The sequence below is a fragment of the Argopecten irradians genome, chromosome 6 (assembly GCF_041381155.1).
Source record: "Argopecten irradians isolate NY chromosome 6, Ai_NY, whole genome shotgun sequence".
Taxonomy (NCBI): domain Eukaryota; kingdom Metazoa; phylum Mollusca; class Bivalvia; order Pectinida; family Pectinidae; genus Argopecten; species Argopecten irradians.
Window position 1 is genome coordinate 4159693 of NC_091139.1, and position 15804 is coordinate 4175496.

Below are 15804 nucleotides of genomic sequence, written 5' to 3' on the forward strand. Positions count from 1 at the left end.
TTGATGAAGGTCAAGGTCATTTATTCGGACAATCTTGGTTGCCCTTCATCCCTGCATCCTACAGGGGGCAAAATATCAGTAACCTGGGCGCTTCTGGGTTCTTGAGAAGAAGTTGTTTAAAAATTTTAGCTTTTTGACCACTGTGACCTGAATGAAGGTTTCAGGTCATTCATGTTGAACATACTTGGTAGCCACTCCATCCCAGCAACCTACACGCCAAATATGAGTACCTGGGCACTGCTGGTTCTTGAGGAGAAGTCAGTTTGTATAAAAAGTTTGACGCTCGGCGCACGGCGGACGGCGGACGGCGGACGGCGCACGGCGCACGACGCACGGACGTGCATGATGGACAATAGGTAATCCTGTCCCTTCGCGGGTCAGATGACCTACATACAGGTCCCGGTGGTTAAGCACCTAATCAGTTTCAGTCGATTTGGGATATTAGGTTTTAATTGTGAAAAAATTGAAACTTTTTGGACCGTGAGCAGCCAATTCACGTCGTTTTTCTCCCAAACGTATGACGTTACGCTCCTAAAACACATGACGTCACAATCAATACCTACCCGCAAGAGCAGATAACTCTGTAATGTGCAAATTCGGAATAAGCAACCAAATCTACAACTCATGTACATGCATGTGTTATCATGATGAAATCAGTAAATCTGGAACATTTGTAAAACTGTAGAATTAAGTCGCAAACTTCATAAAGTTATAGAATATATCACAATGAACAACAATAACTGAATAAGTTATCATATAAATGCAAAAAAAAAAAATTGTATGACTACCGCATGGTATATAACAATCACTTATTCAACAATTAAACCCATTCATTCATCCATGAAACTGAAAAACAAACATTTGCAGTCTTACACTAGAGCAATTCTCAAAATAAATGTTGAATGTAATATATGTATTGTTCATTTTTAGACTGTTTTTCGTTCAAAAACATGTTTCTATTTTCCAGAATAATGTTCTCAATAATTCCAATGATGTGATCAGAAAATGTATGGAATCAAAGCCTTTCTGTTCCTTGGATACAACTCAAATTGTTGTTTGTACCTGAAAGTAAGTAAACATGAATTAAATAAAGATCGCTGGAAAGTTACAGGTATATTTACATCCGTTGTACATGTACAATGGACAAATGTGTTGATCCCATGGTAAGAAAATATTCAAAGGAGGAAAGCAAGTTTTCAAAAGTACTTCTTCACTGTTTGCCTCTGTATTCTAAACTTTTTTTAAGCCTAGCAAGTCTGAACATCACTATACCTACCATTTGTGGTTATGCTGTGAGCGGGGGACAAATGTCGCAGCAGAGAACAAACCCCACACAAGTCCAGCTAGTGACCAGGTAGCTATAGTCCTGTAAATATCATAATTCATTGTATGACTAGTGACTATGTAGCTATGGCCCTGTAAATATCATAATTCATCGTATGACTAGTGATCATGCAGGTAGCTATGGCCCTGTAAATATCATAATTCATCGTATGTAGCTATGGCCCTGTAAATATCATAATTCATTGTATGACTAGTGACTAGGTAGCTATGGCCCTGTAAATATCATAATTCATTGTATGACTATAGTGACTAGGTAGCTATGGCCCTGTAAATATCATAATTCTATTGTATGACTAGTGACCTGCAGGTAGCTATGGCCCTGTAAATATCATAATTCATCGTATGACTATAGTGACTAGGTAGCTATGGCCCTGTTAAATATCATAATTCATCGTATGACTAGTGATCATGCAGGTAGCTATGGCCCTGTAAATATCATAATTCATTGTATGACTAGTGACCATGCAGGTAGCTATGGCCCTGTAAATATCATAATTCATCGTATGACTAGTGACTAGGTAGCTATGGCCCTGTAAATATCATAATTCATTGTATGACTAGTGACTAGGTAGCTATGGCCCTGTAAATATCATAATTCATTGTATGACTAGTGACCATGCAGGTAGCTATGGCCCTGTAAATATCATAATTCATTGTATGACTAGTGATCTATGAAGGTAGCTATGGCCCTGTAAATATCATAATTCATTGTATGACTAGTGACACTAGGTAGCTATGGCCCTGTAAATATCATAATTCATCGTTCATGCCTAGTGACTATGTAGCTGCCCTGTAAAGCATAATTCATCGTATGCCTATGACTAGTAGCTATGGCCCTGTAAATATCATAATTCATTGTATGACTAGTGACTATGCAGGTAGCTATGGCCCTGTAAATATCATAATCATAATAGTCTATGGTAGCTATGGCCCTGACATAATTCATCGTGATCATGACTAGGTAGCTATGGCCCTGTAAATATCATAATTCATCGTATGACTAGTGACATATGTAGCTATGGCCCTGTAAATATCATAATTCATTGTATTTGACTAGTGACTATGTAGGTAGCTATGGCCCTGTAAATATCATAATTCATTGTATGACTAGTGACATGCAGGTAGCTATGGCCCTGTAAATATCATCAATTCATTGTATGACTAGTGACATAGGTAGCTATGGCCCTGTAAATATCATAATTCATTGTATGACTAGTGACTAGGTAGCTATGGCCCTGTAAATATCATAATTCATTGTATGACTAGTGACTAGGTAGCTATGGCCCTGTAAATATCATAATTCATTGTATGACTATAGTGACTAGGTAGCTATGGCCCTGTAAATATCATAATTCATTGTATGACCTAGTGACTAGGTAGCTATGGCCCTGTAAATATCATAATTCATTGTATGACTAGTGACTAGGTAGCTATGGCCCTGTAAATATCATAATTCATTGTATGACTAGTGACTAGGTAGCTATGGCCCTGTAAATATCATAATTCATTGTATGACTATAGTGACTAGGTAGCTATGGCCCTGTAAATATCATAATTCATTGTATGACTAGTGACTAGGTAGCTATGGCCCTGTAAATATCATAATTCATCGTATGCCTAGTGACTATGTAGCTATAGTCCTGTAAATATCATAATTCATCGTATGACTAGTGATCATGTAGGTAGCTATGGCCCTGTAAATATCATAATTCATTGTATGACTAGTGACCATGCAGGTAGCTATGGCCCTGTAAATATCATAATTCATTGTATGACTAGTGACCATGCAGGTAGCTATGGCCCTGTAAATATCATAATTCATTGTATGACTAGTGACCATGCAGGTAGCTATGGCCCTGTAAATATCATAATTCATTGTATGACTAGTGACCATGCAGGTAGCTATGGCCCTGTAAATATCATAATTCATTGTATGACTAGTGACTATGTAGCTATGGCCCTGTAAATATCATAATTCATTGTATGACTAGTGACTATGTAGCTATGGCCCTGTAAATATCATAATTCATTGTATGACTAGTGATCATGCAGGTAGCTATGGCCCTGTAAATATCATAATTCATCGTATGCCTAGTGACTATGTAGCTATGGCCCTGTAAATATCATAATTCATTGTATGACTAGTGACCATGCAGGTAGCTATGGCCCTGTAAATATCATAATTCAATGTATGACTAGTGACATGCAGGTAGCTATGGCCCTGTAAATATCATAATTCATTGTATGACTAGTGACTAGGTAGCTATGGCCCTGTAAATATCATAATTCATTGTATGACTAGTGACTAGTGACTAGGTAGCTATGGCCCTGTAAATATCATAATTCATTGTATGACTAGTGACTAGGTAGCTATGGCCCTGTAAATATCATAATTCATTGTATGACTAGTGACTAGGTAGCTATGGCCCTGTAAATATCATAATTCATTGTATGACTAGTGACTAGGTAGCTATGGCCCTGTAAATATCATAATTCATTGTATGACTAGTGACTAGGTAGCTATGGCCCTGTAAATATCATAATTACATGATGTATGACTAGTGACATGCAGGTAGCTATGGCCCTGTAAATATCATAATTCATTGTATGACTAGTGACTAGGTAGCTATGGTCCTGTAAATATCATAATTCATTGTATGACTAGTGACTAGGTAGCTATAGTCCTGTAAATATCATAATTCATTGTATGACTAGTGACTAGGTAGCTATAGTCCTGTAAATATCATAATTCATCGTATGACTATAGTGACTAGGTAGCTATAGTCCTGTAAATATCATAATTCATTGTATGACTAGTGACTAGGTAGCTATGGCCCTGTAAATATCATAATTCATTGTATGACTAGTGACTAGGTAGCTATGGCCCTGTAAATATCATAATTCATTGTATGACTAGTGACTAGGTAGCTATGGCCCTGTAAATATCATAATTCATTGTATGACTAGTAGTGACTAGGTAGCTATGGCCCTGTAAATATCATAATTCATTGTATGACTAGTGACTAGGTAGCTATGGCCCTGTAAATATCATAATTCATTGTATGACTAGTGACTAGGTAGCTATGGCCCTGTAAATATCATAATTCATTGTATGACTAGTGACTATGTAGCTATAGTCCTGTAAATATCATAAATCATCGTATGACTAGTGACTATGTAGCTATGGCCCTGTAAATATCATAATTCATTGTATGACTAGTGACTAGTAGCTATGCCCTGTAAATATCATAATTCATTGTATGACTAGTGACTAGGTAGCTATGGCCCTGTAAATATCATAATTCATTGTATGACTAGTGACTAGGTAGCTATGGCCCTGTAAATATCATAATTCATTGTATGACTAGTGACTAGGTAGCTATGGCCCTGTAAATATCATAATTCATCGTATGCCTAGTGACTATGTAGCTATGGCCCTGTAAATATCATAATTCATTGTATGACTAGTGACTATGTAGCTATGGCCCTGTAAATATCATAATTCATTGTATGACTAGTGACTATGTAGCTATGGCCCTGTAAATATCATAATTCATTGTATGACTAGTGACTAGGTAGCTATGGCCCTGTAAATATCATAATTCATTGTATGACTAGTGACTAGGTAGCTATGGCCCTGTAAATATCATAATTCATTGTATGACTAGTGACTAGGTAGCTATGGCCCTGTAAATATCATAATTCATTGTATGACTATAGTGACTAGGTAGCTATGGCCCTGTAAATATCATAATTCATTGTATGACTAGTGACTAGGTAGCTATGGCCCTGTAAATATCATAATTCATTGTATGACTAGTGACTAGGTAGCTATGGCCCTGTAAATATCATAATTCATTGTATGACTAGTGACTAGGTAGCTATGGCCCTGTAAATATCATAATTCATTGTATGACTAGTGACTAGGTAGCTATGGCCCTGTAAATATCATAATTCATTGTATGACTAGTGACTATGTAGCTATGGCCCTGTAAATATCATAATTCATTGTATGACTATAGTGACTAGGTAGCTATGGTCCTGTAAATATCATAATTCATTGTATGACTAGTGATCATGTAGGTAGCTATGGCCCTGTAAATATCATAATTCATTGTATGACTATAGTGACTAGGTAGCTATGGCCCTGTAAATATCATAATTCATTGTATGACTAGTGACTAGGTAGCTATGGCCCTGTAAATATCATAATTCATTGTATGACTAGTGACTAGGTAGCTATATGGCCCTGTAAATATCATAATTCATTGTATGACTAGTGACTAGGTAGCTATGGCCCTGTAAATATCATAATTCATTGTATGACTATAGTAACTAGGTAGCTATGGCCCTGTAAATATCATAATTCATTGTATGACTAGTGACTAGGTAGCTATGGCCCTGTAAATATCATAATTCATTGTATGACTAGTGACTTTGTAGCTATGGCCCTGTAAATATCATAATTCATTGTATGACTAGTGACTAGGTAGCTTTGGCCCTGTAAATATCATAATTCATTGTATGACTAGTGACTAGGTAGCTATGGCCCTGTAAATATCATAATTCATTGTATGACTAGTGACTAGGTAGCTATGGCCCTGTAAATATCATAATTCATTGTATGACTATAGTGACTAGGTAGCTATGGCCCTGTAAATATCATAATTCATTGTATGACTATAGTGACTAGGTAGCTATGGCCCTGTAAATATCATAATTCATTGTATGACTATAGTGACTAGGTAGCTATGGCCCTGTAAATATCATAATTCATTGTATGACTAGTGACTAGGTAGCTATGGCCCTGTAAATATCATAATTCATTGTATGACTAGTGACTAGGTAGCTATGGCCTGTAAATATCATAATTCATTGTATGACTAGTGACTAGGTAGCTATGGCCCTGTAAATATCATAATTCATTGTATGACTAGTGACTATGTAGCTATGGCCCTGTAAATATCATAATTCATTGTATGACTAGTGACTATGTAGCTATGGCCCTGTAAATATCATAATTCATTGTATGACTAGTGACTATGTAGCTATGGTCCAATTCATTGTACAACTACTGTAATGGTGATCTGAAGATCTTTTGCTTTGTTGTAACAATTACAATCATACAATCAATCATGTTATTACACATCATTGGAGGCCCACGGTTGATTGCACTACATATTTTGGGAGGCTGCAGTATGCTTGTGTTTTATCTTTTAGCAATGGTGGAAACTTTTGCTCTTTTTATAGTGCTATCTCACTGAAGCATGCTGCCAAACATACAAAATAAGCACACCCCACCCAGTACATTATACTGAAAACGGGCCAACCATGCAATTGACCAACTCCTTTTATGTTGAATGCTATGCCGGAGCAGAACTACCACTCTTATAGACTATGGTGTGTCTCGACCAGGGGACAGAACCCAGTGCCTCCTCAAACGGGCGAGTGCACAACTAAAGACCAAAAGTGAGGTCATGTCAAGGGAGACGTTAGGAAGAAGAAGGAAAGTTATGAAGAAGATAAAATATCCTAAATTTAGTTGCCTTTAAGATCTTGCAATAGAGGCAACAAGCAGAATTTTTCTGTTGAATATGGTACTACTATTTATACGTACCATCCAAGCCATTCTACCAGTTCTCCAAAGTAATTTGGACAGCTGACAAGTTCAAACAGACCACCATATGGAATATAGTACCCTGTACATCCTGGGGAAAAATTAAGGATATAAAACTGATAAAAAAATTAGTAAAAAGACATATTACTAGTTCACACTGTATAATTCTTTTTTCTGTCATTTTCTTCATAATTTTCAACTCACAAAATAATTTCACCTGAATTATGTTTAAGCATGAAAAGAGATCAAGAGAAGCAATATTAGACAAAGTATAAGAAGTTGATAATAAAACACATCCATTTTTTTCTGAGAATAAAATGTAAACCATTTTTTTTCTGAGAGTAAAATGAAGTTTACCATATTTGAGATTTTGATCTTCACCTTTAGTGCTACGCAGCGATTTGAGTTTCCAGTCTGACCAGCGATTGATGATGAAACCAGATATAAAGAGCAGTATTCCTATGATAAATCTAGGATCACTATAAATAGAACAGATGAAATGGAACTAATTAAATGGGTTTAATTATCTAATCATTCGAAGACAATTTCTGTTGGAGTTACCTCCCTTCTAACTGAGCGACATATTTTGTGTTGCTATTGCCATAGTAACCACCTTATTTTTGTAATTAATTTATTTTCGCATATTGCACAGACTATTAGAATAAGTGAAAGTAAATTTGTATTTATCTGTAAATCTGGGAGAAAATGTTGTCGCATGGGCATGAAAATGCAAAATTAAGTTGCAGCAAAAATCATTTGGTTTATAGAATTTTTTAAAATGAAAAAAAATTCTTAAGCTTTACTTAAAATCAAATCAACTTTTCAAATACCGTACATCTTAATAAATTCAATGAAATGCCTGGTGCATGGATATATAAGATATTAGTTTTGTAAAACAATATAATCAAATCTTGAACCTATGTCTTCTATATATATATAAGTTATGTTTACTTACTAAAAATAGTTATTGTTAAAAACAGCTGACCCAACAAAGTCAGCATTGATGAAATGGTAAATACAATTGGGCACAAATCCTCCCAGCGTTATTCTGAAATAAAGCAAGTTTGGATTTAAGCAGGCATGTATTTTTCCCTCAAAAGAGTAGATGACTGCATATTGACAAGTTTTATTACAGTGCAGTATCAATATTGAAGATAAAACATGCAATAATATGTTTTATCACATTCTCATTATCAAGAGTTACTTACCTTCTATTTTATCACATTTTGAATTTCAATTGATTTTCAAGAGTTATTTCCCTTCATTTCACTATGCCGTACTAGTAAATCAGCAACTGCAGATATTAATATTACCTAGTGTTCAAGTTATTTCTTTCATCATCTGAGAACCTCATTGGGGAAGAAATAGCTAGCTTTTTCATATTGATGTTTCCTAAAGGAAACTTTGACTTTCTCAAGGAAATTTTGCAACAGGAAAGTAAGAATTGACTGGTATTGGTCTCTGGATACATGGGCTACAGTTGAAGACTCACAGCTGATTGCACTATGCAATGCAACACTTGTAGGCAATCAACCGTGGGTCTTAGACAATATCCTAGTATAGAAACTCAACTTACCCTATTGGCACCTTACTGTTTCTGTAATTCATTATCAAAGGATGTATGATTCCACTGAAACACAAATCACATCTTTTTTAAATACAAATGTACAGTCAAATCAAGTGGCCTTTATAAACAGTGTAATTGTGTTAAAATGGTCATTAAGGACCCAAGACAGGTGGTCTTCATACAATGGTGGTCACTGATTTGATGCCACTGCAATTTGATACATCTTTCATTTACAAATTTCTAATCAACTTTTGTAAATGAAGAAACATACGATGGCTAGGCACATTACTACATGCTTCTTAAAACTGGGAAAGGGAATGGAATGATGTGGATCTGAGATTGAGAAAAATTGCAATCAATGTTACAACTACATTGATCATTGCATGTATAATTTACCCCGTAATAAAGATAGATTAAACACTTGAAATATATCAATTTTGTGACAGGTTATATATAATTTGAGAAAACACTTACCGTTGTAAATAGTGGCATAGGAACAAGGATAAAAACACATAATTGGTGTAGTGTCTGGATTCTCCATACAAGAAGAACACCTGTAAGAAGAGAAACAACTATGTATACCTAAACAACATCATCCATGGTTTCTAGACAGATGTTAGTGATTGTAACCCCTGGAAATCAAGGATGAAACAACATCTTACTAAAATACAAACATAAAATATTGAAATTAAAACACAAATAGGTGTAAGATATTAATATTGATGATAATTAAATAAAAAGGTAAGTAGTTAGATGTAATAAATGACAACTTTAATTTATTATTAAGATCGGTTTAAACACAAATGTAATAAATGAAATTCATATTATCATAACATAATATGTAGTCCCATAGTCAAAGTTGGTCAATCGTTAATATGAAGAGGAAAGAGGTTGTTTTTCTCAAAACCAGAGATTGAAATTGCTATCAAAACTAATATGAAGAAGTTTAATACCTACCAGCAGGAACAATAAAACACCTGGAGTAGCGTCGGACAGAATGTGTCCTAACCGCTGTGGAATCATTGGACCCCAATTAACATCCTGTAGGCAATGTAAGGCATGGAACAAGTCAAAGAAGGCAGAGCAAAGAATGTTTACAGTATTTAGTGTAGCTTGTAATTATTACTCTATTAATTAAAGCCATTGACATTCCACAATAACAAGATGACAGTATATCCCTTGGCATCCTTGCTTGAATTATATATATAGTCAAACCTGTCTATAATGACCATTGAAGGGGAGACAGAAACACGGTCACTTTAGATAGCTCGGTTGCCTGCATTCCGTATTTGCATATTACAGAGTTATCTGCCCTTGGGGGTTGGTATGAATTGTGATGTCATGTGTTTGCGAGCGTAACGTCATACTTTTCTAAGAAAACGACGGATTGCGCTCACAGAATAATGAGTAACAAACAATACCTACTCGCAAGGGAGCTACTCTGTAATATGCAAAGGGGCTTTCCGTGCCAACCAGCAAGCCAGTTAATATATTTATAACAAAAATTTATTAATGCAAAACAGACCTGCAATTGGATATTTATGTATCTATTACCATGCATTATTTAAGAACTTTTTCATTTTTTCTAATGTCTGGATGGGGCTTTCAAATGCAATGGGAAATGATCAAAACAAAATCAATCAATGTTTTAATACTAGCTGATAGTAGAAATTTTCTGCTATGAACATAATCATTATTATATATATCTAATTAATCATTATTGACTTGACATGGCTAGATCAACCAGACAAATGGATGGGAATTCTGGTCAACATTTTTTCTTAATTTTACCAGATGGTTCTGAATCTTTAATTAGATAAAATTTGAAATGATGAGATTCCTGACAATAGTTTTTCTGCCTTCATTATATATAATTATTGAAGTATACAAACTTTGTTTTCGTGTTTGCCATAAGGAGCGGGATTCTTCCATTGAGCCACTGCAGTAATGATAGCCAATACAAATCCTAAAATGACTGTGCCATAGTGAACCCAGAACCTTGTGTTTTCATCTTCATAAAGTGTCCATGGAATTCCCTATACAATTAGAATAAAACACTCGTATAATATATACAGATTATACACTGTTCATAAAGGTATGAAGGAGATATGCAGGATTCAAGACATAAAAAAAAACATGCAGATAAAAATTGTGCTATGTAGTATTATGCAGTTGTTCAGCTTTAATTCAGAACCTCGATCATAAATTCATATTAGACAATATTGTCTTTATATATCTGGATGATACAATTTCCATGCTTTTCCCTAATCCAATAATATTAGACGTTGATATTGAGAATTTTCTGACAGCAATACCGACATTGAGGTTAGTCATGACGCAATGATCAAAAGTGTCTTGTCGTGCTATACCTCTAACATTGTTGGAGTAGCTTTTCCCAACCTAACAAGTTACATAAATAAGTTTATTTTCCTACTGTATTTTGTTATCTTAGTTTTACTTCTGATAAAAAGCATTATATGACAGGCTTAGTGAACTAATTATTGCATTATTCAGCATATATTGTAAATATCTCTGTGTTTCGAGTTAGGTATATTCAAATGTTACATAAGCACCTAACTGATTGTCACTCTCATTTGGCCTCACATTATCTACAGTCGGTAAAATGACTTGTAAATGCCAAAACAGCAGTGGGACGTTTGTTTAGTGGTTAAACCGACACTATTCCACCTCAATGTTACCGTTTGGACTAAATTACCTGAAATGTCATTGTGAGCAGGACCCCTGTACTTAATGCAAACAGACGATTTTTATTTGGTCTCTGTCAAACATAAGTTCGGTGTGATCGTATCATCTTACATTAGTTGAAAGCATTTGACTGATCGTGATGAACGCTACATAAACAACGGAAGTGCCCTCTGCCCATTTCCGGTTTTCTTTTACTTTCACTTTGACTGAAGCGTAAGTTCTTTTTTAAAACAACTTTAGATTATAAGATATGCAAATCATTTACATGCACGACTGCATTTATTCAACAAAATGAGAATTCTTTGAAGTTTTATGCAATGTGAAATTGGCGTTGGTTTTCCAGGTTTCGAAATAATTGATTTGCATAGGAATTCAGATTCACATGCGTGAAAAAAGGAAGCATGTGTCTTGAATTCGGGTACAATGGATATCAAAATAAGGAAAATGTCATCCAAATATTTAATTGTATCTGTAATGAACTACACTGGTGCATATATATATTAGTCTGAACGGTTATGATTATCTGATCGTCTAAATATTTGGGGTAACAGCTGATTACTAGAGAAATTGTATACAGCACCTAGACTAGGGTATTCAGCTAGGGGATTCAATGAAACCAATATAGACCTTGACCTCTGAGCACTAGCTTGACTTATTGCTGTGCCGATTGAGCTACCTGATCGACTCAGCCTAATCCACTACACATGTCTATTAGAATCATGATTCTATTTGATATACCCTTACACATAGAACGAATATACGTAAGAATTGGTCCCTATGTGTCGTAGTGGAGCACTGCCTCCGAAAATCACTCGGGCACAGTTTTCTATACTTTTTTGTGGGTTTGCAATTATTTTATGCGTATACATGCATTAACATATTTTTTTGGTCCACAACAAACAAAACTACCATTCTTGATATCTACCGTTCCGCTTACAAGACGTCAAATTCACAATTTGTGGACTTGCCATATAAATTCCCTTCAGAAAGGCCTTCATATATATTATATAAAAAATAATGCCTCGATGAGAATTTGATATTTTATGTAGTTCAGTTTTATTCCCTAGTAGGTAAGCGATATCAAACAAGTAAGATAAAATGCAAACAAACGTTTTATAATGGTTTGCATAATCATTACTTTGCTCCATTAGCAGTAATAGGCACCAATTGTAGCTCTAAAGACGACACCATTTTCTGTCTAAAAGTCTTTTGAGCTACAATATTGCAGCTACCTTACACAGTGCATGCTATTGATCATGATGTGAATCCCATCCCCTACACACAGACCAATCATGTACAAAAAATAGTCTGATTTATGTAATCTCTATCATATTCAGAATTTGAGAAATTCCAATAGCGATTAGGAGTCTCACTTCTTTTTTTTTCTTTGTTTATTTTTCCTTATTATATTTGGAGTGTGTCTGTGGTCTTGTATTATAAACATACATTTTTACAATGTTTGTTGAATGTATATTTTGTAGGCTGACATGGTTAAAAGATGTTACAACCATCACAGACTACAGAACAAGAAAACATCTCCAATGAAGATGACAGTGTTTATGAAAAGTTCCATTCGTTTGATTTTGAAGGCAATGTAAAGTTCCAGGCAGGCTGGAGTAGGATCGTATCAGCAGTTCCGGAGGAAAGACGAGAGACAGAGTTTCTCAAGGCTAAACTTTTTTTCTATTCAAAGTATGAAAGCAATTTACTATATGATCTGAAATGTACCAGTTGATCAGTAATTTCAAGATTTTGACAGAATATTTTTGAAATCTTTTCTGAAAAAGAACAATACTGCAATGATCCTAAATTCTTTATGTAATTTACCAATGGCATAAATTACAAACGTTTGTAAATTCTAATGTTGGAAATGGAATATTTAAATAGTTGGAAAAAATTAGTGATAATTATCTTAAAGTCTCAACAAAAGGTTTCTTGAATTCACCACTGATATGTAAGAACAGATAAATAAAAAATGTAGATGTAATAAATGATACATGATACATGATACATGATACAGGTGAATGTTGATGTAGATTAAACGGTTCTTTATACAGATTGTATGAAAAGGTGACAACAGAAGGCTATGAACAATGGTTGAAGGCGTATTCTGGTTCTCTACCTGAAGGTAATGTTTCAACATTTGCATGAAACCTCAAACTAATCTCACCAGTTTTGCAGTTAACAGTTTACATGTACATGTATATGATAAAATTCCTTTTTCTTAGGGTCCCAAATGGCAAATTTTAACTCATTGTGACCTGTGTGTATATATACAGGTAAAGACTATTGGGCTATACATATATTTACACTGCAATCCTACTCTGTAACATTACCAAACACAGTTAGCATTGTTCTGTGCATGAACTGCCATCCACTTTTTTTGATGTCATCATGGTTATGTAACAATCGTGGTTCTAGCGATCATGGAAGATGGCTGTTAAAATTGGCAGTTCCGTCCTTGACAATAAGGAATATTTAATTCATTATAGATGCAAAATCTCTCAAATTTTTATTATAAATTTGTTATTGAATGTAAATATAAGCATTGAACTGCATTCAGTTGGCAATTATGGGAGCATGAATGCCAACTGGACAATAGCAAAAATTCAACATAAAGCATGCTAATGCTTCATCAAATTTATTGCAATCCATTTTTCAAGACGGTGGTCTTTATGGTCTGGTTTGACTGTTTTAGTTTCCAATTCTTGTTTTAGGTGAAGTATCCAGGACAGATCAAGAAAAAAGTTCAGTAGAATCTAAATCAAAGCCAGAGGAAAGTGTTCAAATTGAGATAAAAAATAAGACAAAAGAATCAAATACAGATGTGGAACTCAGCAATGAGAAAACGAAACAGCAAGATTCTGATCTCCAAAAAGGAGAAGATGTAGTTGGGGACCAAGGTTCTTCATTAGAATTTAGTAAAATTGCAGAAATGATTGAAAAGGGACTGACTTTGCCAGGCATTGAAGAATTAAATATTAAACCTTTAGATATAGATCCCAATCCACCAGAAAAGGAGAGAATGAAAAAACCTTGGGAGAAATAATGTTCACCAGAATAAGAGAGAATGAAAAAACCTTGGGAGAAATGATTCCACCAGAAAAGGAGAGAATGAAAAAACCTTGGGAGAAATGATGTTCACCAGAAAAGGAGAGAATGAAAAAACCTTGGGAGAAATGATGTTCACCAGAAAAGGAGAGAATGAAAAAACCTTGGGAGAAATGATTCCACCAGAAAAGGAGAGAATGAAAAAACCACTTGGGAGAAATAATGTTATTTTTTATATGTAGACCATCTTGATTGTGCAATTTAAACGTTTTATGTTTTAATGGGATCAGGTTTTATAAGTTATATATAACTGGTGCTCAATTCTATTGCATTTTAATGGCAATAAAATGTTTTTGAGTCAATGCATCGATTGAAAATAACGACTGGAAAACATTGTATAAATTGATTATAGTACATTGTACAGATACATCAAGTAAAATATGAATCAAAGCTTATTTATTGTGATGAATTAGTACATGTATTACATTTTACTTCAAGATTTGTTTAGAAGTGTCTATTGATAGTGCCCCCACGATGACCTTAAACAGTATTTTCTTGATGATTTACTTGATTATCAGAGTTTAACTAGAGTATATTACAAACAAGAACTCTAACACCTTAACATAGCTAGTTTGTATCCAATCATTTTTTGTGCTTCTGTATGGAAAGCACCATTTAATTTTTTCATGGCAAAAGTGTCGGGGATTTGATGTTTATTTGATTTTGACTGAAAATTAGAATAAGTGAATGTAGTGAATGGTGTATGGTACTAGAATTAATTCCCCAAGTGGGGAAAAAATGACTCGAATGATAATATGTATGATGTATGTTGATTATATGTAAAATTCTATTTAATTATTTATAATAAACAGTAATCTTTAAAATATAGAAATAAAATTTGTATAACAATGAGTGATTTTCTTATCCTTAGGCAAAAAAAAAAAAATCTGTTTACGGTTACCCGACCGACCCTAATTTTTTACCCCCAACCCTATGAAAAAAATTGAAAGTCGAGATTTCGATCTCAGATTCCGGTTCTGGCCAGTACTTTAGTGTGAAAGACTCTAAAAAAACCAAAAAATCCCGACCTACCGACCCTATTTTTTTAGCCAATGTAACCCTAAACAGACATATTTTTTTCCCAATTTAACAAGGATCATCCACCAGTATCAATACAAAGTGCATAGCCTTACAAATAAGTAAAAAATATTTTTTTACAGAGAATAAAAAATTTAGCATAAACACAAGGAACCCGTTTTTTGTGATCCATTATTCGCTTATTGTGCAAATGGAACACTTTAGGCCAAAAAAAATTAATATATGTCTGTTTAGGGTTAATCAACCGACCCTAATTTGTTTACCCCCAACCCTATTTTTTTTCCACTTTTCTACGAAAAAAAAATGAAAGTCAGGATTTCGATCTTGGACTCTGGTTCCGGCCATTATTTTAGAGTGAAAGACACTAAAAAAAAAATACCGACCTACCGACCCTATTTTTTTTTGCCAGTGTAACTCTAAA

The 15804-nt window shown here is 34.5% G+C and overlaps 2 protein-coding genes across 4 annotated transcripts; one reads left to right on the top strand and one right to left on the bottom strand.

The window, feature by feature from the left end:
- Positions 1 to 511: 511 nt before the first annotated feature.
- On the bottom strand, positions 512 to 11385 carry LOC138324754 (uncharacterized). 2 transcript variants are annotated; one of them, XM_069269880.1, is made up of 10 exons: positions 11245 to 11385; positions 10421 to 10564; positions 9486 to 9569; positions 9003 to 9082; positions 8538 to 8591; positions 7917 to 8009; positions 7343 to 7440; positions 6962 to 7052; positions 1277 to 1366; positions 512 to 1062 (listed from the first exon to the last, which is right to left on the bottom strand). In XM_069269880.1, exons 1-10 carry the CDS (start codon positions 11254 to 11256, stop codon positions 999 to 1001), a joined length of 810 nt encoding a protein of 269 aa, XP_069125981.1. In that variant the 5' UTR covers positions 11257 to 11385; the 3' UTR covers positions 512 to 998. The 2 variants fall into 2 exon arrangements, with proteins under 2 accessions (XP_069125981.1, XP_069125980.1); XM_069269879.1 differs by having other exon boundaries at positions 7319 to 7440.
- Positions 1050 to 15499, top strand: LOC138324755 (uncharacterized). 2 transcript variants are annotated; one of them, XM_069269883.1, is made up of 4 exons: positions 1050 to 1068; positions 12716 to 12926; positions 13292 to 13362; positions 13952 to 15499. In XM_069269883.1, exons 2-4 carry the CDS (start codon positions 12733 to 12735, stop codon positions 14281 to 14283), a joined length of 597 nt encoding a protein of 198 aa, XP_069125984.1. In that variant the 5' UTR covers positions 1050 to 1068; positions 12716 to 12732; the 3' UTR covers positions 14284 to 15499. The 2 variants fall into 2 exon arrangements, with proteins under 2 accessions (XP_069125984.1, XP_069125982.1); XM_069269881.1 differs by lacking the exon at positions 1050 to 1068 and adding an exon at positions 11354 to 11447.
- The last annotated feature ends 305 nt before the right edge of the window (positions 15500 to 15804 follow it).